This window comes from Notothenia coriiceps, unplaced genomic scaffold (assembly GCF_000735185.1).
Source record: "Notothenia coriiceps isolate Sejong01 unplaced genomic scaffold, NC01 NC01_scaffold00032679, whole genome shotgun sequence".
In the NCBI taxonomy this organism is placed as follows: Eukaryota; Metazoa; Chordata; class Actinopteri; order Perciformes; family Nototheniidae; genus Notothenia; species Notothenia coriiceps.
Genome location: NW_011365380.1, coordinates 217,684 through 244,489, shown reverse-complemented (window position 1 = coordinate 244,489; position 26,806 = coordinate 217,684). Strand labels below are relative to the sequence as shown.

Genomic DNA, 26,806 nt, shown 5'->3' with positions numbered 1-26,806 from the left:
TTAGAAGTTGCCATTATTAAACTGTGTACATCCCTGGAGGTTTAGGGGATAGGAAACACTCAAATTTAAAACATATAATTAATACATGAGTGAAAATTGCTTGTGTCCATAATGGGCATCATTAATATATACCCACATGACAGCTAAGGTCAGAAGAGCTTTATTTAACAGCTGGTCTTATGTCTGTGACCCCTCCTGTTGTTAATTGATAAGCCTGAAACATGCACTTGTCAAGGTTCAGAGGCACATTTAGCAAATATGGCAGTAGCCATCGATCATCTTAAGATAAGATATACTTTATTGATCCCAAGTTGGAAATGTTTTCGTTACAGCAGCATGTGTAACAGTTGTAAATATGCGGTGGTGTTTATTTGTAAATACATATACAGCATATATAATCATATATCATATCGTATCATATATACTGCATATATATATAATACGGATTGATGCATCTGCCGGTTAAAAGACCTTTGACTTTGCTGGTGACTTCTTTCATATATTTTCTACGAACATAGCATTACATTTTTCTTGATATTTTAGACATAGCCTACTCTATTACTTTTTTCAACAGCCTACTATACTCTTCAAATAATCATAACAAAATACCTTTTCCTTGATATTTTCAAAACACTACACAGTGACTTTTTTCAAGATATCTTGAATGTGTTTTCTTCATATTGTTCCAAATCTTGTTTCATATTTCGAAATACTTACCATTACATTTTGTATGAACGTTTTCAACATGCTATGACATTTTTCAACAAACTATATTAGGACTTTTTAAACATTTCTTTTTCAGATACTATGACTTTATTTTAGACATACTATATACACTATGACTTTATTTTAGACATACTATACTATGACTTTTCAATTTACTTCAACATTTTCCCTTAGTTGGGATGACTATTATTTATGGGAGATGTTTTCAAACACTGGTTTGAGTGGTATTTTAGCTTATGACGCATTTTGTAGACGTTTGATTTGAAAAGAAACTAAAGCTTTAAAATTAATGTAGTGGGGAAAATACAAGCGAGGTGACCCGAAGAAAAGGACACGGTGTTACAGTTAGAGTCATGTTTATTTACAGCAGAATCCTGAACAAGGGGAAAAAAGGGTCAGAGGGAGCGGGTTAAAAGGAGACAAAGTGTTTTAGATGAAGCGCTTCAGGATTCATGTTTCACTACACAGTTCTTAATTTATTTATTCACCATTTTTCTATACAGAATCCATTCAGCTGTAATATCAATGCACCAACAGAGCTGGAGTACTCTGCTGGGGGGAGGAGAGGTGGAAATAAAAATAAAAATAAAGCACTAAAGAAAAAAAAATACAAACAAGGTGGGTAAAAATAAATTCAATTTCTATAAAAAAAAACATTTTTGTTGTTATCACCATGATCGTCATCAGTTATTTATGTATGTACATATACACACATATATATGTATATATATGTATATAAATCTATATATTTCCTTGCCATGTCCATGAAGGGGGCTTGTGGTTCCAAGATGTCCGAGTTTAGACGTCCCAACCTGACAGCGTTCAGGTCATAATATTCAGCTTATTGAACCAGTCAGAGCTGACCCTGGCAGTCTTTCTGACCTGCAGCTTTAGTCCCGCCCACTGACGCTGCCCTGTAGGCGAGCTCATAGGTCCAGTGCCTTGGTGTGGGCCAGCAGAGACTCAAAACTGCAGTAGACCAGTCGATGCAGTCTGAGAAATGATACACTGTACACATAACATGCACGGCCAGATAGCATAAAAAAGTAAAAAAAGAAAAGAAAAAGCCAGCAAACTGCGTCGTCCATAGGTTTCTTCGACTTCCTGCCGTGTGATCGCTCACACTTTTTCCAGTATACATTAGATATTAACTGACAAGCACCACAAAAAGGTGGAAGGACAATACAAAAGATTGTAAGACTGTCAGGGACCAAAGAGTGACAGAAAAACATCCTATGAGTTATTTTCTTATTTCCATTTTGGATCTGAGGGGCATGACTGATTTTCTCCCCTCCCTAAATCCAAACGGACGTTATGATGTGATGATGACACACTCAAAACACACTTAACCCTCATCTCCAGGCTTTGAGTCCAAACGTTCACAATAGTCAGGTCTTCATCGACTGAGGTGAAGTTCAGGTAAGATGTGCTGTTGTGCTGTTCCACTTGTTAAAACGTATAAAAAGTGATCTTATATAATCATGCTCGGACATTATACATGTCTAAAATAAGATGCTTTTAGTGTTAACATGGCCTTAAATACATGTAGATTGAGGTTGTGCACAAAAGAAATCAGTAGAAAACCCAGCATGATGTATGGTGTGGTTCCAAGATAAAAAGTAACATAAAATACCTTAAAATTAATTCAACATTCATTTATTTGAAAAAAAAAAACACTGTATACATTTCCATCTGTCCGCAGAAGGACCGTTAAAAAGAAAGTGACCCCTGTGGAGATTTTCTGTCAATTTGTACATTAGACACAAACCATTCGTCATGTGTTCATGACAACGTTTGATCCAACACGCCCAGCTCAATGGAAACCTGACTATTGTCATTGTTTTTTTAACATTATCATGATTCAAATTAAAAGCGAGTAAAACAATCATTCACTCATCAGTTTCGTTCTCCCACACACACACACAAATGCAAACACACTCTAACATGAGAGCAGGAAACTAACTTTTTCATCAACCAGCCACCGAGGCAGGTGTTTTTTTTCATACCAAAGATCCATCAGCTACGTTTCTATCACACAAGCCAACAAACTTTAGAAAACAACCTCTAAATGATGGATGCTCACCAGTCGACTCGAAACAACTGGCAGACAAAATTCACCAAAAATTCGGCTGTTGGCTGACGTCAGTTTCCCACCCTGTTCAACATGCTCCCGAACACAAATACAAACTCAAGATACCGCAAATACACATATATACAAATAGAAGCAGCCCCTCAAACGCTGGGGGCAGCTTAACAATTTATAATGCATCATTTCTTTATATGCCAAGAATAAAACTTTTCTAAATAAAATACATAGTTATCTGTGTGGGGGGGGGAATGGGGACAGCAGATGGACAGAGAGGAGGAGGGCGGGGCTCGCAGGAGTGTCAGAGGGGAGAAGCCATTGTGGTGGGATGATGGGACAGATGAGAAAAGCAGGGGGAGGGAAGACGGATGGGGGGGAGACGGATGGAGGGGGAAGACTCTTCTCCTTCACTGTGTCACTGCTCCCGAGCAACGTCCTGTGCCACTGCAACACTACGTCTCTTCTCAGTTTGTTTAAATCGTTCCATAATAGTACGAATATTAATAATAAGAAGGACCACGACAATGCTAAAAAAAAAATATATAAACCCCAGCCATGTCTCACAACCCTAAGTCCACAAAAAGGGGGAGGCCAGGCCCTCGAGTTCATCTGAGTCGGTGTAAAACAGAGATGCAGAGAAAAGGAGGAAACGCAGAGAGAGACAAGAGGCCAGACGAATGTAACGAGGCCTTTGGAGGGAAGTGGCAAAATGGGAATAACTATAGAGAAGAGAAAAAGGAAAAAAGAGAGGAAGGGGGGCAGAACAAATACAACGTAGGCAGGATGTGCTATAATGAAGAGGAAACAAACAGAAAAGAGGAAGCGGAGATGAAACAGGGGAGGATGTAGGAACCAAAGATGAGTCGTGTCGGGGCGTTGTGATCCACACACTGGTGTCCTTCTGAGGGTTGTCACAGAAGATTGGCGGAAAGCATGAACAAGTGATGACAACATGGCCTCACTGTGAGTGTGCCCTCTCTCCTTCCCTCTAATAAAAAGGTAAAGGATCCGCAGTCCTCCCCGCACTGGTCGGTATTTCCCAGGGTGCATCATACCTCCAGGAAGCGGGAGCTGCTGGTCTTGGTGTGGAAGGGCTCGGACCACATGCGCCGCAGATCCCCCTGAGGAGCAGACAGGATCACAAAATGAATGAAATGTTCGCTGATTCTTATCCACAGGGTCAGCCAAGACAACTGCTTTTGACTCTTTATTGAGGTAAAGAAAAAGAAAAAAAGTGTTGTATTTTCTTTTATTCTACAACTTAAGTTTTAAGAGGTAAATCCTTGATGTCTTGTGACTGCCTAATCCAACAAAAAGGAAAAAGGTTGTGAGGAAATTATGAAACGCTTTTTTGTGGAGGCTACAGCCACATTTATGGGGTATTTGTATATTATATGTGCAAATTACATAATTTCAGTTATAATTAAAATTATAATTTTTTTTTCCCACGGAGAAGAATAAAGAAAGAAGAACACTGCTGAATTCTGCGAAACTGCTACAGCTGAACTAAATCAATTTGATTTATATAGCCCAAATCACACATTTGCCTTAGGGGGCTTTACAATCTGTACACAATACGGTACACTGTCCTTTTCAACCCTTGCTCTAGATAACACAAAACTCCCAAAACAATCCCCTTTACTGGGGGACAAAAAACATGGTGTGTGTTGCTGTCCTGTACCTTCAGGTAGGCCATAGTGAGCAGAGGCAGCAGGGTGAAGGGCACCAAGTAGAGCAGAGCGGGCTGAGCAGCACGGTGGATCCTGGAGGCCACAGTGGCCGTCAGCAGACCTGGAGACAGATCATTGTTAATCACATGAGAACTGTACGTGTTCTTTATTTTAAAGTATACTCCAAAAACCTGAAGGGAAAAATTGAGATTCGAAGAAAAGCACTTTTTGGGAGACATATAACTAATGGGACCCGCTTCACACTGAAACAATGAGACCCTTGACCTTTCACATCCATCCTTCCATTGATTGCTTGCTTACCCACAAAGTATCCGACGAGAGTGCAGTGGAAATAGGAGACGCGCTGCATGCGTCCGGAGATTGGGACTTCCCCATTGGCCTGCTTCTTGTAGTTGTCATAGCGCAGGACGAAGCATAACAGCAGCCCCGGCATCACGATGTCTCCGATTCCCAGCATTGAGAAGTGACTTCCTGTGGAGCTGCATGGATTGGAACAAACATAGAAATAAGTTGGGAAGATCTAAAAACATGGTCAAGAATACGAGCCCCAACGAGTCATGGAAAATAAATACCAAGTACATATTGGTCCAAACCAGATGTCAAATCTGACTATTGATATGTTAGCCGCCTTGTGGAGCTGTAATGCTGAAAGTGCAGCAGTAAATACAATTTCCATCACTCTTACCTGGGAAAGACCAGTTTTCCAGGTAAGGAGAGGCGGGGGACGTCGCGGCCCATCCCAGGTCCCAAGTGGAGCTTCCTGGAGAGAACATCTATGGGATTTTCAGCCGGCTGGGTGGCAACTTTCACCATCACATTACTATTGAAGATGTAGGCTGAGAAGAACACCTGGAGGGAAAAAGCAGAGTTAGGCTGGGGATATTGACATGTTCTCATCTCAATTTTAACAATAATTTGGTGACACTTGTGTTAGCATAGTTAGCTGAAGGTGGTCATTGCTTTTGCAATTTGTGCTCAATGAAGGAGCTGATTCAAAGCAAAGACAAGGCCAGATGTAGCTAATAAATCAAATCTTAATCTATAGGTACCTGGACAATAGATGGATTTTGATATCTCAGAGGAAATTGGGATGTTCATCTCAATGTTGGCTCGGTGAGACGGATCCTTTTAAAATCATTCCTCTAGTTCATTTCTGTTCATTAGTGTTGAATTTTGTGTTCAGCTATGATGGTGATTAATGCAGCAATGCTTGCTACCCACAGTGTTCTTACACCTTTTCCAAAGTCAAATTCAAGCACTTTTCAAGGTGCATTTTCCAGATTCTCTAGCATCTTACAGCTGTTGTAAATTACATATTTATATACACATACTCAAATGATTATTTCCCTACCTCACATTAAATCAGATGTTCTTTATGCTATAAACAACCAAATGTGTGTTTCGTGATAGCCTTCTACACGAGGATGAAAAATTAAAGAAAAGAAAACTAAGTTTAATATTTCAAAATTAGTGATCTGTACGTAGACTGGGCATCCCATATAACCTGGCTGAGCCAATATAAAACAATTAGCCAAATAACTTTTCAATACATTATTGATTACTATTTTTGAGGTACTTTTAGGTTGGCAGTAAACATAAGTCAGAGGTACATGGTGTACTTCTACTCCACTACATATATTTAATACCTTTAGTTACTTCACAGATCTGGATGAATGATGTGAAATATATTCACGTGTTAAATCAGACTTCATTTCCACCTGGAGTAAATTCACAACCAACCCTGCAGTATACAAAGTCATTCAAACTAGCTGCACCTTTCCCAGCGTTGAGAACACTTTCATGATCAATCATTATAAAACATATCATATATATTATTCTGAAATGGACCAATCTGCACAATGACTACTTTTACTGTCGCTACTTTCACTATATTTTGATGAGAATACTTTTCTACTTTTACTTGAGGAACATTTTGAATGCAGGACTTTTACTGTAACAGAGTATTCCTACACTCTGTACTTTTACTTTTACTCAGTACAAGATCTGAGTACTTCTACTTTTACTCAAGTGCAAGATCTGAGTGTACTTCTACTACTCAAGTACGAATCTGAGTACTTATTCCACCTCTGGTAGTGTATTAGCCTGAATTGTAGCCACAAAATGACGCAGAGCTGCATAAAAATAGACTCACAATGGTAACAAGTGGAAAATAATATTTACAAATGTGTACAATGATTTGTAGGTAATTTAGACTACTCAAGACACCTGACTTATACATCTTCAAAGGAAGACTGTGTTCATTCTACAATTACATGGGATTAAAGCTAAATGTAGTTTTACTTGTATAATACTTCAAGACTTTATATAAAAGCCTGTTTCTAAAAGTATCAACCATAGCGACACGGTCAAATCCTCAGTTTATAATTTATAACAACATACTAACAAGCTAAGGTCTAATTACGCAACCAAGTCTCACGGCATTTCGTGTTATAGTCACAAAATAAATGTAATCTATTGATTCGTGTTCACCAACACGATTCTCCCCTTTTTTTCGTGTCACACAGAACGATTTTAAAAGCAATGTATTTCTATTGGTAGTTTGTTTTGTGCCTGCGTGTTGTTGTCCGGTCGGGTCTTGGAAGACCAGAAGCTGTGTGGTTCATAAATGTCACAAGTTAGACACATCTATTATTGTTTGTTTGGTTTGGCTCATCTTAACTCTCCTGTCATTTCAGATCCCGCCTTCCTCCAGGCCCTTGTAATCAGCTCACTTCCCTCACCTGGTCTTCCCAGCCCTTCCCCTCACCTGTTACTCATTCCCTCATCACCCCACAGTATTTATACCACCTCACTATCACTTGTCCATTGCCAGATTGTCTTGTCGTTTCCGCCAAGCTCTCCAGTGAGTGTTATTCTCTAGCCTAGATTTTTGTCCTGCCCGGTTTTTGACCCCTGCCTGCCTGTATTCGGATCTCAAGTTCCTGCCTGCTCCCTGTCTGGTTTTGGTTGCCTGTCTGACGGATTTCCTGGTTTTGACCCTGCCTGTCCCTGACCTGAATAAACTGAACATTCCAAAACACTGGTTGTATCTGAGTCGTGCTATTGGGTTCTGATCTGTACCTGTGATCGTGACAATAAACACATGTTCTTACCTTTATATACAGTCTATGGTTCTTACTCAATATCAAGCCACGATTATTTTATTTATTTTAAATCGTATAATGTCTGGCTTTTTTTGCCGTCTGTGAGGAAAAGAAATGGAGCTCAGAGCCTCAGAATACTGAAATATGTATATTTTTTTCCTTCGAAATGTGTTATTATTTGTTACCCACTCTATCGAAATCAGTCAAAAGTCGCAACGGCTCATTTCACGGCTTGTGTAAAAAAAACTCATTTTTCAGGGTTCGGGTGTTTTGTTTAATTTTAAATAAACAAAGTCTTGGCTTTCAGAATATGAAACTGTTATTGCCAAAATCACGCGATAAATACAATTTGAAAGCTTGTAAAGGGAAGAAGAGGCACCTCTCAATTCGCACCCTGCTCTTCCTCAGCACCGCTCCCCCTCCCCCCGCTGAAATGATAAAGTAAAGGCGTGTAGTAATCATAGATAACACGACAGGGTCCGGGGCCGTTTGTTTTCATCTGTTTTCAAATAAACAAAGTCATTTAACATCACAGCAAGCATAAAAACAGCCGGTGTTTCTTGTGAGTGTTTCCCCGGTACACAAACGCAAAAATACACAAACACACTCGCGAGCTTCCCCCAGACCAGTAATGCAAACGAAAATGTGTCTTCGGGTCAATGTGACTGATTTCAATAGAGCAAGTCACATTTGGTTTAGGCACGAAACCTACTACCTAACGTTAGCTTAAACAAACGTAACATGCAACATTAGCCTAATCTAAAATACTCTACTANGTATTCAATGTTACAAAACAAAAATGACCATGTTCACATCTTAAAGTCATCCTGAGGCCTTAGTCTTGGTTTAAAATTACACAACATCATGTATGTGTTGCTAATTCTTTTGGGCTTGTTCTCATAGACCTGGTTGCTTACTTCTCTCAAATCTGGCAACAGAGTGGGCAGGGCGCAGTGTCTAATAGTAGCAGTAAGCTAACGAGAGGCTACGTTCAGCTGGTGAGTTTGGACAGAGAAAATGTCAGGAGTTTGGAAGTATTATAAAATTGAAAGCGAAGGCAGTGCAATGTTTGCAAGGCGGAGGTTCCGCGTAGTGGAAAGAACAGAGCTACGTTCAACACGACCAATCTAATACGCCACCTGAGAAACAAACACCAACAACAACAGGACGAGTACACAGCGGCCACTCAGGTAACAGCACTGAAACAACAAACACTTTCAGGAAAGAGAAACTGCCCCAGAACAGTGAAAAGGCCCAAAAAATAACAGCCAAGATAGCTGAATTCATCGCGTTGGATGACCAGCCGTTAGCTGTTACCTTTTTTTCTCTTAATGCATTGCATAAAGATCGGATCGGGAAAAATGATCGGGATCGGGAGCAAAGAAAGGTGATCGGGACATCCCTATGTATGACTGTTGGTTTTTCAACAGTTTTTGTGCAGTTTTTATTATTGAATTGTTTTGGTGTAATTGTGGCACCCACCGTTCTCTGGGAAAACATTTATTTCCTAACAGCAGCATTTGTGTAGTGTGTTGTGCGGGGATTCAAAATGATTCACATTTTATTGGATATCAATTGTGGCATTCACTCAAAAGCATTGTAAATTCTTCTTGTCTTATTATTTGACTACACTGATAACCGTTCGGCCCAGTTCCCTTTTTTATATATACACATTATATCCACACACGTCAATTTTGGTTGTTGGAGTATATTTGGCTGGAGGGGGAAATGTGTCACCTGTGCCTGCAGAGATTCAAAGTGGTGGTGATAAAATGTCCCCGACCGATGTGGGATTGTCAAATTGCAGCATCTGAAATGATTGACTGAAATTACCGTTGGCAAACTCCTTTTTTCTTATTTTCTACAGCATGTGGTATATCAAAATATAGAGGGAACTGTGACAAGGAGGTAGAAAAGAGAAAGGGATACCTGCACAGTTAAACCGAGGCTACAACTTATTACGCAGGTGTTCATGCTATTGTTTTCTCTCATAATATGAATTTAAGTTGTGGCAAAAACCAGCCAATCCATTCTCATGACTCACTGTCTCTATCGGGATATTAGCCTCAACAGCTGACATATTTGGTTTGTGTCTCAAAGTCTGCTTGGTGGTGTGTGATATAGAATACATTTAGTTGCATTATGTGTATTGTAGGGCTGCTCAATTAATCGTATTTTAATCGCTATTACGAATTTGGCTTGCAACGATTATGAAAAAACAACATAATCGAAATAAAACGATTGTTTTTTTTATTTTTTATTGGTTTTTCAGTTGAATTATACTTACAGTTGAGGGTAATCAACTGTTAAAAACATACTGTTCACATTAATTTTTTTCAATAAATGGATGTTTTCAAAGTAAATAATCGTTTTTAATAATCGTGATATCAATTATTGACCCAAATAATCGAGATTAGGATTTTTCCATAACCGAGCAGCCCTAGTGTGTTGTTTGAAATTAAAGATGTACAGTCAGATATTCATGAAACAGTCTTTTGTGATATTTAACAAAAAGTGTGTCCTTTAGCCAACTCTCTCTCTCTCGGAGAAGCTTCATGCAGGGTAAAATGGCAGAGGGACAGATTTTCCTCTTCAATAATAATAAATAATTAGAGTGACTTATTGAACATTAAAGCACAAAGTTGGGAAACATTGAATTGATCTGGAGGATGACAGGAAGTCTGAGTGCATCAGATGGGGATTGAAGACTCAGCTTGTAATGGATCAGCAATATGCTCACAAACAAAACGGGGACAAGTTCCAAAAATCGCAACAATAATCATCAATATCAAATCGCAGTTTGCTAACTTTGAGAGATTCCTGGCAGCACCAACAAAAGGAGGAAGCACATGAACAAGGGCTTGTAATCTTGGAGCCTTTTCAAAATGTGTCATTTACTTTGTTCATGTGAAACTTGAGGAAGGGGCAATGTGTGTTTAGTAGAAAAGTAAACCATGCAGGTTGTTACTGTTAATCGATGTAATATCAGTTTGACGGCCGTTGTTATGGAAACTGACCATGTTTAGCAGCCGAAACACTGTGTACTTTTGTGTTTAGTATTACACTAAAGGTAATTTGCAGTATCTCCACATATACGCGTGTACTCATGTTCCTGTTTGTATCTCTCTCTCCTCTTCAGGGCGTACTCCCTAGTTGACTCCAGCCAGGTGTCCACCTTCCTCATCTCCATCCTCCTCATCGTTTATGGCAGCTTCAGGTGAGTGTCTCTAAATACTGACTTACAGAAGACACCTTGTTTGCATTATTACACTTCTAACCTCCAGATGTTCATGATACGATTTAAAAAAATACGTTGTCAGATCAAGTCTGAATTTCTTCTCGCATCACTGCAGAATGGACACATATTTAACACAAGGGAAAACACATTTAATATAACATGACAATCACTGAAGACATCTTAGAATTGTTTATTGTGATTTCTAAAATAACAGTTGATGCTTTAAACTCAGTCACAGGCTTTTTGCTATGACTGCCACTCTCAACAAAAGGCCTTTTGTTTACAAAAGCTTTTGCTTCAAAGTGTCATGGTGTATTGTCTCATTTTGGAACATAAACCAGTTCCTGAGGGTTCAATCTAGTAAAAATGCACATTTTCTTGTTAATGTGAGTAAAAGACCAGTCGTTGCATCCATGTCTGACTCTTTCCCGGTCCGAGATACCCGGTGAACATTACACATAATGTGATTTTGGTGCATTTGCTGCATTGAAAGAACCAACACCTAATGGATTTTGGATTGCTTTAGTTGCATTTGGACAAAACACATTTTTTTAGATAAGTCTTATGATCAAGTAAATGGCTTGGCAGGCTTAAATCCTCAGGCTGAACCGATCCGATCAAGCTGAGCTCATTACAGTCTGCAGCTGCTGCTGTCAGGAGATGAAATCATATACAGTCATTTAGTATCCATCCATTTAAAAGCTAGATATTGAAAAAAGTTTGTATACACTTAGCTCGGGTTCCCTTGTAGATTTTCTGGAAATTCTGTGGTTTGCTACATAACGCAACAGGTTAAAGATTTATCGTGCAATGCGAGAGGTTTCTTTCATTTTCCTAACGTGACAAAGCAACTATGTTTGTTAAACTGTCTTGTGATGAAGGCCTTCATCTGTGGGGAGGAAAAACATGTCGCGATAAAGAGGAAATACACTTTTTCTCAGACTATTTCACGTTTGTCTGAGGTGAACCACAGCAAGGAAATGAAAATATTTTGTTGGTTGATGTGAGGAAGTTTTTTCAGGTTGAAGTGTCTGCAGGTCTGCCAAATGTAGTCATCATTTCAACCCTTTAACCACACGTAATTCTTTTGTAACTGATTGAAGTCAATTACAGTGAGAACGAATGTTTTCGACTACCTCTACTGTTATTCCCAACATAAAGGAAAGGCTGTTTTCCCCCCAAACTTATGAAAAGACCAACTGAGTCATCTTCCATTGACAGAGCTATTATCTGTCTATAAATAACAGCTAGTGCTTTGTTGGAGTGAACAGAAGTCTCCTACACAGCCTCATATCCACCGTTTGCTTCTGAGATTGTGATTACTGAGTGTAACACGTTCTCCTGCTCTTCCTCCCCTTCCCCTGCAGGTCATTAAACATGGATTGTGAAAACCAGGAGAAGGATAAAGATGGGAACCCCTTGCCAGGGTCTTTTAATAACAGCAACTCAAACAGTGAGTGTTACATACAAGGCAAGGACAAAAAAAAAAAAACGTCGTAAGATTTATTTGGAAATAAAAGTATAATCATTTGTTGCATCTTTAAGTTCTCCTCACTTCTTCGTGTGTATTGTTTTGCAGGTATTCAGACTATAGACTCCACACAGGCCCTGTTCCTGCCCATAGGAGCCTCAGTGTCTCTGCTAGTCATGTTCTTCTTCTTTGACTCAGTACAGGTGGTCTTTACCATCTGCACTGCAGGTGAGCGCTCCTCAACGTAACACAGAAACTCCACAGCGGTAGGATTACACGTTTCGGCTCAGTAATTACACACCGAGACAGGCCTCTTATCTGCGTTTATTGTTAAAACTGTAAACAACATTAACTGCCGCATTAAACTGACATAAAACGAGCAGTGTGGTTTTTTGTTGTTGTTCACCGCTGTGCTTTGTTCTCTTCCTCAGTTCTTGCAACAATTGCATTTGCATTCCTCTTGTTGCCAATGTGCCAGTATGTGACCAAACCATGCGCCCCAGTGAACAAGTAAGGAAATCACATGTGTATAGGTGCCTTTGGATCATGTATGTTGTCGCTTAGACTGCTCCATGCGGTTTTGTATGTCTTAAAACTATTTAAAAAGCTCATGTACTATATTCGCTTAGTACATAGTCTTATATGCCCTTTAACATGTATGTTATCTCCCTATGAACAAACTATTCAAAAGCTTTTAGGTTCAGGTGTCTGGACATCTTAAGCACAAGGAACCACCAACAATAAACACACCTATAGATAACCAATATAAACGCCTCCTCTAGTTACAGATTCACAGTCTCCTACCTCTATAGGCTATATATTGCACATGTATTCATCTCAGGCTTTTGAGATGAAATCCAGTTGAGGTGTAAGACGGATTAATTTAGACTTTTTCTCTAGCTACATGCAAATTTAAGGTCAGCAGCCCTCCAGTCCAGAAGGAGGTGGCAATGCACTTGAAGCTGTTGGGTAGACAATAAAAAACACTTTAGATGTTTCAACAATAACAGTGTAACCAGTTTTAGCCATCCAAAACTATCTATAAACTACTGGATGACTCGTTGTACCCTCTGCACTGGCTTTTAATCGCTCCACTCTCTCGTACCAGTCAATGCTCTCTCGTCCTACTTGTTCTTTGTCAAGTATTGAAATACCACTCAAATGTATTAGCCTGTTTAGCCAGCATGTTTCACATTTTCTGATGCTGAGAAATCCCACGGATGTTCTGTCCCTCCCTACATCTCTTATGTTTACTAAGCTTAGTTCTGTGCGATCTAGATAAGAGTGTCAATTATTTTTCTTATTGCAGGATTTCCTTTGGCTGCTGTGGGCGTTTCACCCTGGCTGAGCTCCTGTCCTTCTCCCTCTCCGTTCTGCTGGTGCTCATCTGGGTACTGACTGGACACTGGCTCCTCATGGACGGTGCGTCTCTCACTCTCAGGACTGTCGTCTCAGTGTTTCCATTCACATTAATTCAGTTTCTTTTCCGTATTTCCAGAGAATAGCTCTGCAGCAGGTTGTATTCTGTGAAACATTGCCCATTAGAAGATGTATTTAACTGTGTGGGGAGTTTTCTTAGCATAGCTGCTAACTGTGATTCTGGGAATAAAAAATATCTACTCAGCCTTTTTAATCTTCTAGACAAAAGAGCAATTTCCATCATCTCTTTAGGTAGAAGGAGCTTGATATTGTGACTCATGCGATATGCAGATCTTAGAAACACTATTTTCAGGCTCTTCAGAGTGATGCATGCCAATACAGCAAGAACACACTAAAGTTAGTCAGCTGCTATATAACAGGCATTTAACTGGTCTTGATCAAAGTTGTAACCTTAGTGCTGGGCAGAGGAAAGCACGTGGGTGTGTGCACTTGTATTATTTGACCGTGTTGACGTCATTTCAGAAATGTGAACAATGCGGCCCTCATAAAAAGCTGCATAATCAAAAGAAAAGTACACAATATGAAACATTTGAATTGGAAATGACTCGTAAAATACGCATAATCTCAAGAGGACCTCGACACAAGCTGGACATACTGTGTATCTCCCTTTCATGAGAACAAGTTAAATAATGTTGACCCCCTCTGGCATTTATTCTGAGCTGGTCTAATGAAGTCTAATTTCCTTTTTGTTTTTCACAATCCACTTAACGGCATACTTAATGATATTTTAAAAGGAAATCTCTAAAAAATGAAATACCATACATGAGTTTAACATTGACAAGTATTGCATTAGCAGCAGTTAGGTATTGTGCTTAGCGCCTAAGTGCTGGTTGTTTTAGAGATAATGGCGAGTATACACACAAGCACTTATTATGTAAAATTCAGTCATTATATTAAATCTGTGCTTTTATTGACTCAAACCATCTGTGCATTAAAAGCCTATAATGCTCATGTTCAGTCCCAACACTCTTGTTTCTTATCAGGTCTTGCCTCGTGCACCCAAAAGTGAATTAGCACAACATTTCATCAGAATAGTCTGACTAATTAATTAGGCTGTGTGCTCAGTGATTAATGTTTCTTAAATAAATGTGCTTGAATTAGTTCTCATGTTTAATTTCAGCGTATTTCTGCTGAAACGCAGAACTGTGTTTTTAATATCTTGTGTTTTCCCTCCCCTCAGCTCTAGCGATGGGCTTGTGTGTCGCCATGATAGCCTTCGTGCGGCTCCCCAGTCTGAAGGTTTCCTGCCTGCTGCTGTCAGGACTGCTCATTTATGATGTGTTCTGGGTAAGACATGCTCCCATCCATAACTGCCCCCCGTCACAGCTGACGTACGAGACCCTGCTGCGAGATACAGCAGCTAGACCGTGTTTACAAGGACAAACTCATTAAACAAAACGTCCACATAGATTATCTCTTTATCCCACATCTAACAACAAAGTAATGATACAGCTTAAGGACGCCCTTACATTCGAAACATACACAAGCAAATACCACCTTGCCAGCCAGATGATGTGTTGCTTAGGAAGTGATGCATTTTCTATTTTCCAGTAGCAGTGTGTTCTGGAGGAACTGGGTACAGGGTTCGTACGGGTGCTTGAAATCCTTGAAAATGCTTGAAATTTGACGTGGTGTTCTCAAGGTTGGGAAAGTGCTTGAATTTTGGGAATGGTGCTTGAAATTGAGATAAAGAGCTTGAAAATGTAAATGCTTTACTTTTACAATAAATTTCTGTCTGACTGAATAGTTCGCTTTTTAGATTAAAAGAAAATAATTGCTTCGCTTTTACATAAAACAGCTCCGCTCAGGCCTTCCCGCGCTATGCGCGGGACCTACAAGTGTTTGTGTTACGTGTGACCTGGGCATTCTGATGAGAGTGATAGATGCCAGGAGGTTGCAGTTTCAACGAGCAGAAGACAAATACAAGCCATGGCTAAGACGAGGGTCAAGCCCATGCGTAGCCTCCTGCAAAGTTTGCAACAAATAACGATGCGAGAGTCTGCGCTGACGAGCCACATGAAAGGTACGCCGTAGTAGAGCATTTTAGATTAGGCTAACGTTGCAATTTACGTTTATTTAAGCTAACGTTAGCGAGCTGAATAGCGAACTCGATTGAGGGATAATAATAATTGCAGGGGACAATCATTTCAGCGTACTTATGTTAATATGTGCCTTACAGTCGCCATCGTGTGGCGTCACGAAATATAATCTATTGATTCGACACAGAGCGATTTTGAAAGCAATGTATTTCTACTGGTAGTATGTTTCGTGCCTAAACCAAATGTGACTTGCTCTATCGAAATCAGTCACATTGACCCGAAGACACATTTTCGTTTGCATTACTGGTCTGGGGGAAGCTCGCGAGTGTGTTTGTGTATTTTTGCGTTTGTGTACCGGGGAAACACTCACAAGAAACACCGGCTGTTGTTATGCTTGCTGTGATGTTACATTAGTCCGTTCTCTGCTTGTAATTATGCCGTTACCATCTTCAAAGTTGTATTTATCATCTGAATTTGCCGAAACAAGTTTAATATTCTGAAAGCCAATACTNCTAGAGATGTCCCGATCCGATCACGTGATTTTCAAAAAATCGGAATTGGGAGAATTTTTTTTTTTTATTATATAAAATATGTTTTTATTATTATTTAATCATTAAATAATAATAAAAACATATTTTATATAATAAAAAAAAAAAATTCTCCCAATTCCGATTTTTTGAAAATCACGTGATCGGATCGGGACATCTCTAGTCATACAGTTAGAGAAGGGGTTTATTCTCACGGTACTTACTATTAATTAGGCCTTTTCACAGTTATAACTAACTGCAGCAAGCTGAACTGCAGCAAGCTGAAATGCACCAACCAATACTGTTGATACCAAAAAAAAGATCACACTGTTCATGCAAGACATTCCTTCTAGAAGATTTGCAATCATCTAAACTATAGAACAGAAAACAAAATACAGCATACCAGTTTAGGGCTGGGCAATTGATCAAAAACTATTTTTAGTTAAAACTCTGGCTTTGGCTTGAGATGCATTCTGCTTCACAATTATACTATACTTTTGTCTTTTGTTCCCTTTCTTTTACAATCGGATCTAGTACAGCTTGGTAAAGCCCGGGGTGAGGCTGGTCCACACCCAAACATCATCACTTCCTGGTTGTTGCTGCACCCCTCTCTAATTTCTATGGATTAAAGAACACAAAGTTCTCCGTAGATCTAGCCTCTTAATTTTGATATCAAAGATCTTTGCCACAGTCAAACAGCCCTAGTCTGGGTTTATTTTATCTGCAGACATTCATTAATTGACTCAAGTAACACAGTCATTACATGTTACTTGTTGTTACAGTCAAAATTAAATTCTGCAAACATCTTGAATCCTCTTGCAATCTGTACATGTTATTGTGTTTTGTGAGACTGACTTGAAATACTGAAGAGGAGCTCACATAAGCATATGCTCAGCTAGGCTTATGTTAAAAAGAGTATTAATACACTTTAGATTGAAGATTAGGCATCTTAGTTTGGGTTTGTCAAGACATGTATGATCAGGCTTCTAGTTTGCAGACTGGTGTTGTGTCAACGCAGCAAATTGTTCCCATATAAATGATCTGGGGGCTTGACGTAGCGTAGACATTCAACCTTATAATGCAGGCCTTTTTCTGCGGCAAAGACAAGGCTGCCATTGTGAATGCTGCCTGCAGTTTGGAGGTGCAGGTTTGACCCCGACCATGACCTATCTGTCTCCGTCTCTGGGTGAGGTATGCATGTTGAAGTTAAAAAACACAATAAGACTAGTGAGCCCCAATAAAATCATCATCATCTCAGTCTGCACTAATGCATCATACACAGGAATCGATAAGCCATCAGCTGATCCATTTGTCTGACTTATCAACTCTATTCAACCCAGTGAGGAGGCTGATATCGTTTCAAATTGGTATGAACACTATCATGGGCTGTGTTGGAAACTTTCCAAATCTAGCTACTTCATGCACTATATTTCACACTGTGCCATTTTATTTGAGTTTCTGAATTCAATATAATGCACTAAGAAATGTCCCTAAATGAAAATAAAAACCCTACTGTGCATTTCAATACCCATGCTACCATACTATTTAGTATGCAAGACAAATATTGTTGAAATACATAGAATTACACGTGCAGTATGCCAAACATACCAAGATGTCCTACTGCATTAAGGTGCAATTTGTAGTATGAGCACCAGCATCATTTTCTGGCTATTCTGAACCACAATCCATAGCAAGGCGGATATACAAGTGAGAGGGTCAAAGTTTGAGGCTCAATGTTATGAAGAAATATCCCAATTGTATGCATACTAAGTGCAACAGTATATTCTTTGTAAGTGCAGCTGCAGTACTTAAAGGAAAGAGAAAGTATACAACTGGGTACGCAGACATAGGGTCTAAGGTCTGTACAATATGTTTGCTTACAATCCCATAATGCAATCTGTCACATTTTAGTTACACAAAACTGCACTTGTCTTGCATATATGTAGGACATTTTACTGCAGTACATTAATGCCAAAGATATGTTTGAGGTAGTTAATACAAAAGTCCCACGATCACATAGTTTGTCCTCCACAGTTTATTATTCAAGTGTATATGTCACACTAAAGGGTAAGGTATACTTAGCAGATATTTTTAACTCTTTTAACCGTAATGGCCTCAAAAAGTCAGCATTGTGTTGGCTATATTAACCACTTTCATTATTCTCAAATGATTGAGAGTAATAAATGAGACAACTCTCAAGAGTGTGCAAAGTGGACAGAAAGCCTTACAAGTCATGATGACAGATGCTCCATACAGGAAAACCACATTAGCAAAAAGGAAGAAATAAGTTGACCCCCGGCAACACTGTCATAACGACAAATAACAGGACCTTTGTTTCACTACAAGTTACTGTTCTTCAAAAATAACCATAGAGGAGAACCAGCATCTGTAACGGTTTCTTTTATTTTTCCAACTACTACACTCTCCTTTGTATCAGAGTTTGATTTAGTGAGCTCAGCCTCTGGGTCATCTTTTTTTTTTTTAAAGCAAATATTTCGCCCAGTCTAAAATTATAGCAAGCACCTTAATCCTTACTTGGTGAAACAACAAACTGTGAATATAAACGGTATACCTCTGCAACATTCAAATAGCAGACCCTAGCTATGAAACTTTAACATAGAGGATAAACAATTCAATACTCTAAAATGTAGCTCATGAGTTAGCGGTTTGCTCAGAAAAGGTTATTCCATTTTTGATAATATTGGCTAGCAATATACTAAAAAAGGCACTATTGTGATTCTAATAAGTATACGTACTAGGGCCTGCAACTAAACGGAGCCCTTTCCTGCTGCTGGCATGGATTGAAAACCATTTCAGTTTTTTGAGTATCGCCGGGCTGCATTACTAGCTTTCTTCCAAGAGACAAAAGCCCTTGTATAAAAAAATTCTGTGCTGCAAATCATTTCTCATTCTGGTGGCATGTGACGCAGGAATTCACTGTTTCTTTGTGATGCTGATGGGAGGCAATAAGGCACAATCTCCTGTCTTTTTCATTCATTGAGTAGAACAGAAATAACGACAGGGTTTCTAAAGTGGGAGGAGGGGACTTGTAGTTTACTGTGGAAACAGAACACTGGGGCAATACTGCATCATGTAGCTTTGTCAAGACTTCTACTTCATGACTCAAAAACACACTTGGGCATCTTTACAGATTTGTCCAAATACAAATAGGCCAATATACTTGGCCCCGAATGTAGGTCACAACAAATGTGACACAAAATGACAATGTTTCTATTTTTGGCTTTTAAACCAAACAGGTTAAATGTCTTGCCAACAGTTTGGGCTCAAGCATTAAGAAAGTGATTAAGAAACTGACCGTGTTCTTCTACACGCAAACACAAATGATGTCACTGCCTCACTGTCAACACAGCGGGGAGATAGAAAGCTAGTTTAATCAACCACGGCCCTAATTCATATTCTAGTACCGAACTGGTTCGTCTGAAATCTGCGCACAGAAGCCTGTAGAACATGGGTGAGATAGATGAATGGAACATTTAAAAAAAAAATACAATCCCGGACTGTTGAGGGCTGGATGGCCGCCCAAAGTGCCATAAGACGTCCTTGTTCACTGACAGACTAGGTTTTCAATAACACAATTCCAATACGGTCCTCCATCAAGCCCAGTTGCATGCATGACTTGACCACTAAGGCCCAGGTCACCAGACCACAATGAAGACTTTTACAGATGCTACCATGTGAGGTCTCAATATCTAAAATAATATCTAACTCAGGTCTCACCAGATTATACACATGGAGATAAATTACACAAACTGAAAAGATTGGGAGCCCCTGACATTAACACTACATTAACTTTACACTCAATATCATTCACTTCAGCTTGCATTAGCCACTGGCTGGGTTTGCCGCTGGACCTTGAATTGGGAATTAACATTTATCTGCCTCCACTTTCTCATTCAATTATGGATGTAGTGGGAACAACAATTGTATCTGTGATCTGTACCTCTTTGCCTCCAAGAAAATAAGTACACCTCTCCTGCGTAGCTTCTGTGTGTGTTTAAGGCACTTCCCTGGTTTTATTTCCCTGTTTGAAAGAGAGTTGATAAGGAGTCAGCGTAGAAGTTGATTGAAAAGATTGACATAAAGGGCATGTGAGGTTCTGGGTCTATCAGCAGCCAAGAGGCACAACGATGCCTTGCAGAATTATGACTTTAGAAGAAACTAGGGAAAAGACACATCAATATTCGCTGCTGGTCAGATATCAAGACAGAATTCCAGATTTAATCATTTTGTTAACTTTCCTCAAAGCGAATGAACATAAGCAGTAAAGGTTCAGCCTCAAAGTTCAAGATGTATCAGGCTTTTGTATCTTGAACTGTAAACTATTAAGGCTTTGACATTCTGAAGGCTAATTTTGAGTGAGGATTCGGTTCAAGGCATAAGACAAAGATGCTTCAGTATTCTGTCAGATTTATAGATAGATGTCCTTTAAAGCATTAGTAGCGAGTTAATTCTTTACATGTAAAAAGGGATGTAAAAGCGAATATGTGAGGTTTCTTGTTGTCATTTGTCTTCTGTAGTGTAACACAGATGCTTAGAAAGGACATCACTAGATATTACTGTTAATGAGGTGAACCGACTTACTTTAGATGTGATGTCAATTTCTCCTACTTTTTTAACTCTGAACGTCTACTTGATCGGTACATTTATAGGAAGGCCAAGTTTAAATTAGATTGCACGATGGATAGTCTTGATATTGGGATTAAGGAATTAGATCTTAGTAACCATCAAATGAATTAACAAAAAAGGAAAAGGAAATATACATAAGGACTACTTTGCAAATATACATAATTTAGACCTGCAACCATTGCCATCCAAAACAAGCCATAGTATGTGTGAAAACACTACATTACACGCAGCATAATGTGTCTCTTTCAGTTTGATTGATGTGGTTGGTGGCTGCCCTGTTTATACTGAATATTATACCTGGCTGTGCGGGCAGAGTGGGTTGACTCTGACTAACAGCGAGAGCTCGGTCATGATAACAGAATGTTTTTGTTCACTCATGTGATAACTTCACTAAGTCCTGTTATCCATATGCTTAACAATGCGTTCAACTGAGACGCTAAACCAAGCAAATGCACACAATTGGGCAAAAATAGCTACTGCAAAATATAAGGATGCAATTTAAAAAAGGGGCCAGCGATAGCAAATCATTGTAAAATGTGATGGTTTCTTACGAAAGATTTTTTTTTTTATCAGACTAAAAGCTTTCACAATATGGCACAAACAGGTTAATTGACTCATTGAGGTTTCTCAGATACAAAGAGAAATGGATATATAGAAAATTAAATAGCATACCGGTATAAGGCCAACCAGGTTGGTCTGTTCTAACCTAATGAGTGATTGTATATGATGTGTGTCTTTCAGGAAGCACTCCTTTCACAATTTCACCTAAAATGGGATGGTTTTAAAGTTCTAACCTACACAGCATGCAATTGACAAGCTGAACAACCTAATAAAAAAAAGGAAGTGAAGCTAAGAGAAAAATACTCTAACTACAAATGGATAACCCAGTGTTATGTAACATAAAGCTATCTATTGGTTAGCATTGAACTGCAACTAGCAGACAGTTAAAACAGTTAAAAGGGGCAACAAAACACAACTTGGCAGCTTTCAAACAAAACTGTACATTAGCCAGTTGATCACCACAACACTGAGCAGGGCTTGCCGTGGTTTACCTATAAAATGCAGCCAAGCCCAGCATCCAAACCAAATGTCTGCACACAAAGTAGTTAGCGGACTGTGTCGTCTAACATTTGCTTTGATCAAATACCACTAACACAATTTATAACAATAAACAATATCTAAGACTCTGATTGCTTGCATTGGTGCTTTCAAGCGTCATATGGCTAAAGATGTGAGGGCAGAGTAACAAAAGCAGACAAAACTGTAAGATTAAAATTTCAAAAGACTGGATGAGGTTTTAAAAGCACTATGCACATTTAAATATAATAAATAAGTGATTTGATGTAGTCTTCACACAGTTAACTAAAAATGCATTAACATTTCTCAACCACAATTACGTCAAATTAAATGAAGGGTTTTTAACTCCTGTATAAAGATGGATATGATGGCGATGGAATTTGTACATTTTTCATTCCGATTGACAGCCTCCAAAGTCTTAGATGTTCATACTCGTTTACAACCTAATGTCTGTGAAACCAATTAAAATGTAAGGACAAAAAAGCAATAGCTTGTGTCAGTGTTGTAATATTGTAGATGATGGTATGTTTATGTGCAGTGCAAAACAATTGCTGATTCATTTTAAATTAGTAACTGTCTTAGCATAATGCAGTGTTTAAATGTGACTTGTGGTTCTAAAGCCACATTTGTTCAGCTTTAGTATAGTTGAAGCTTCAGCTGTGTTGCCACCTTTACTCATTATTCATCTCTGAATAATCTTTACTGACATTTAGGAAAGTCTCACAGTAAAAAGATTGTCACTGTCCTAATAGTGTAGTAAGAGAGTAAACATTATACATGCGATTTCTTGTGCATTTCCTCTCAACTTTATCTTAATGGAAGTTGCCATCACTTTTTTTTTAACCTAAGGTTAATTATCTAAAATCATAAGGCTCGCAGTCCACCATTGGACAGTCTTGAAAATTGCATTGCATTTTGGGAAGGTAAAGTATGTCGAGAAAGCTCACAATTTATTGTCAGGAATTCTTGTTTGTAGTATTTCTTGCTTGCAATATAAGCCTGCAAAATGTTTCCAATTTACAAAGGATGTCACATTGCATTCACTGATAAAACTACTGCTGTTTTATTAAATGATAAATACTGATAGTTACAATGGATGTCATAACAATTCCCCAAAACCTCAGTGAATGTCTTGAGTATTGTTAAAGTTCCATCTTATCTTAGAATCTAGGTTAAATAAAATATAAAAGGCCGTCAATACTAACAGTTAAAACATGTCAAATATCTGTGTTAATGACAAAACGTTGGCATATTATAACATCAAAAGAGAAATGTTTTATTGGTTGAGCACTTTGGATGTATGACAGGATGTTTATCAAAACTACAATGACACAAAGCTCCTACACATTTGTCCAAATATAGTAGAAAAAACTTTGGTTAAGCCATCTCAAACTGATACTAATCAAGTCAAACAATGGATGGGAAAAGAATAACAGGACTGAAATTCCAAAAATGATTCACAAAACAATGATATAAATGCGAGTTTTACAAAGCCAAGACATCCACACACAGCTTTTCTGTGGAGCTCTACCAATAAGCGAACGTAGGTCTGCTGGAGAGTTTTTGGTTTTGACTTCATACATAAGAAGATGCTGCATTTAAAAATAATCATGACACATTCAACCCGTGTTGTCGGGATCAAACAAGCATAATTTGGCCTACATTAATTAGCTAGGCCTCAATAAAAAGTCAGGTCATATTCATTCAGGGGGGCAACGCATTTCGGTGATCATCTCTTTAATCTATTCTCCACCAAGCACTACAATTCAACTGTAACGATGACCTGGCTACAATTGTGTATATCTCACAATTCTGCAGACATGTTTTGTTACAACCTATCGTACTCGGCAGTGTCAATCTCAAACTGGCATGTTTGGACATGACTGCGATGCCAGTTAGCTAGCTTAGCTCTACGGCAGAACCTTTGTTATTGTGTGCAGCGGGTCGACGACGGCCAGCAAGCCATCTAATCAGCTAACAGTCATTTGGTGACACAGTTAACGTTTAATCATCAGCTTGACACTGTCATGCAACGTTCTGCTTATTGTGAAACATTACGATTTACAGAAAGCTAGCGCTGTATAATTGAGCGAACGACCAACTGGCTAACCAATAAGCGTATCAAGCCGTTAGCCAGGCAGCTAGCTCGCTCACAATAGCACCATTGGAATAGAGCGATGCTGGGTTAGCATAGCGTCAGCTGGTGGAGCTGATTAGCCGCTGCTAGCTAACCAGCCTGTTCAGGTTAGCTGTTAGCAATATATAAGCTGCAAGAGAAAAAAATAGATACGACATTTGCGCTCTAGACGGTGATACATGCACCTGAATGCATCTATGTGAAGAGCCACGTATTTCCGTGAATTGTCAGAAATATAATGCAATGGTTTAGTGACCTATATGATTCGGGCTTAGCTGTAGCATCTGCTAACGTAAGGTAGCCACTGCTAATCGGTAGCGCGATGCTGTGCGCACTCACCAGGATGTGTAGCCCTGCTCCGCCATATCGCCGAAAACAGTGGGGTCCGCGACTGTGGCTAACACAGATTCAGGTCCCGGTGACAACCCGATGGGACCTCGGAGAGGTTTTCTGCTTATCCTTCACAATCCAACGTCCTAGCAGTTCCTTTTAGGTGACAACATAATGATACATCCTGGCGACAGCTAGTAGTCACTAGCTGAATATCTTGCAATTGAAATGGGAATGATGGTTTGCTATCGTTAGGTGGACAAGACAAAGCACCCCGAGAAAAAAAACACTGATGTTATTTTCGTCAGTCTCGCTTAATGTCCTGCCGTCACCCAAGCCGAGAAGGCTCGGTTTCCAACGATGCTACACACACTATATCCATATTCAGCACGATGTATCCAGGTTAATTTCGGATATTCCTCAAGTCTGCACCCCTAGCTGTTATGGAAGACGTTCAGCTTTGTTTTCTATGGCGAGGAGTCACGGGAACGCGCAAAATCGCCCTGCCGTAGAGCTTTACAAGTAGGACGTGCACTGAAACGCTTGCAATGGTTTCCCTTCAGCTGGCAGCATTGCAGCCTATCATATGCAGCTAGAACTTGAGTCGTTACGTCGATTTAAAATGTAATTTATGGTTATACATATCTAATTCATTGCAGAATAATGTGACATAGTTGCGAAGGATGATTTTTCATTACTGACAACATACTGAAGAACACACATCCCCGCGGTACTAGACTCATTTTAATAGCTATAAAGATGAGAAATGGGTTACAAAACCAACATTTTGTGAACAAATTGCGTAATACAAAGAGTTATACAAATGCATCTGGGATACATGTACTTTAGGTCTTTTATATTAATTAACAAAGAAAGGGTAGCCTAAATGGTTTACAGAATAATCGGGTACAGTTTATTTTAATCAGTTCCGCTCCAGAGTCTAAAAGGCCCCTGGTCAAAAGAAACATACATTAGGATGTTATATAAACACAGTAAGACCATAATAATACAAATACACATTATTAGGGAATTTGGTGTATTACATTAGCCATTGCAATACAATATATTAAACATATTATGCTCTCCTACATTTCCTTTCTATGTTTTAATTGACAAATACATGTTGTGGCGCCCCCTTAGGTTGATCAACGTAAATACAAATGAATAGTCAAATGGTGGCTTTCATTCCCCTCTGTTTGCTAAAAATCAACTATCTTTCACTTAGGTTTTTACAGATGATTAATGGAAAGGCAAACAAGCACTGCAGTTAGAGCCCTCATTAGTCTAGAAGTTGCAATTTCGCAATGATTGCAGAAATTCCTAGAGCAGGACACAGTTTTCTGTTGGACTTTTGTTAGGTCAGACTGTTGTTGAATGTACATAATCAACTTACTTGGGTGTTTAACAATGACACTATTTGTTATCTATTCCTGTGGTGTAGTCACGGTGTACTGGACATTTTTGTTCTGACCCCTGTTGTTCAGTGACATTAACAAAACAATTATGGACTCTTTGTTTGGCTGTGAAACCATCCATGTGAACCCATGAGAGTACTTTAAATAATGTTCCTCTTATTGAAAGTCAACAAGTAACACAGCTGCAGGCATATTGCGTAGTTTTTGATGTTCATGTACTTATTACGTTTAAATCACATAAAGGTGCAGGAAAACATTATCTTTCTTCCAACTTCATGATCTGAGTCTAATACTCTGATTCAAGACCAGTGAAATTAAATCATCATTCTTGAAGATAGAACACTTTTCTATAAAGGGCATAGCTCGAGACAGTGTCTTCCTTGTAGATAAAGATGCCATCGGGGTTTGGAAAGGGGTCAACGGGATTCCCTTTATCCAAAGAGTATGGGGATTACCAATGTCTGCAAAGAGCTGCTTTTTTACAGATTATGTACAATCTGTTCTCAGCAACAGAATCCCATATTCACAAGACAGAGGAAGAGCATTAACCGACAGACTTATACATTCAGGAGCAAATGAGGTCTCTCCGCAGCCTCCTGCAGACATTGTGACTCAAGACTCATGCTAACTGAATTGTATATAGTACCCATTACTACCCCAAACAACGGCTTAATGTTCGGGTTTAAATATGTTGTTCAATTGATACAAACTATTAACAGGACCACTAAATTACGTAATTTACCGTCCATTCATCCATGTAGATTGTCTTAGAACAACTGATCTCTGTTTAGTGTGTATTATTCAAGTCTTTATTTACACTTTAAGGTAGTCACACATTTAACGTACACAGAGAGGAATTTCAAAAAGGCAGGAAGGGA

General features: G+C 39.0%; 2 protein-coding genes across 2 annotated transcripts in view; one reads left to right on the top strand and one right to left on the bottom strand.

Moving 5' to 3' along the window:
- Window positions 1-15,374, top strand: part of LOC104961044 (signal peptide peptidase-like 3) — a 17,082-nt gene extending 1,708 nt beyond the window's left edge. The window contains exons 3-9 of the mRNA XM_010789249.1: window positions 172-174; window positions 10,747-10,824; window positions 12,213-12,298; window positions 12,425-12,544; window positions 12,748-12,826; window positions 13,626-13,738; window positions 14,937-15,374. Of these exons, the coding sequence (XP_010787551.1) occupies window positions 172-174; window positions 10,747-10,824; window positions 12,213-12,298; window positions 12,425-12,544; window positions 12,748-12,826; window positions 13,626-13,738; window positions 14,937-15,148 (691 nt within the window). The 3' untranslated portion in view covers window positions 15,149-15,374. The remainder of the gene's footprint in view (window positions 1-171; window positions 175-10,746; window positions 10,825-12,212; window positions 12,299-12,424; window positions 12,545-12,747; window positions 12,827-13,625; window positions 13,739-14,936) is intronic.
- On the bottom strand, window positions 2,367-5,485 carry sppl3 (signal peptide peptidase 3). The gene is made up of 4 exons (XM_010789227.1): window positions 5,189-5,485; window positions 4,804-4,982; window positions 4,494-4,603; window positions 2,367-3,933 (listed from the first exon to the last, which is right to left on the bottom strand). The coding sequence occupies exons 1-4, from the start codon at window positions 5,398-5,400 to the stop codon at window positions 3,862-3,864; spliced, it is 573 nt and encodes a 190-aa protein (XP_010787529.1). The 5' UTR covers window positions 5,401-5,485; the 3' UTR covers window positions 2,367-3,861.
- Window positions 15,375-26,806: the final 11,432 nt, after the last annotated feature.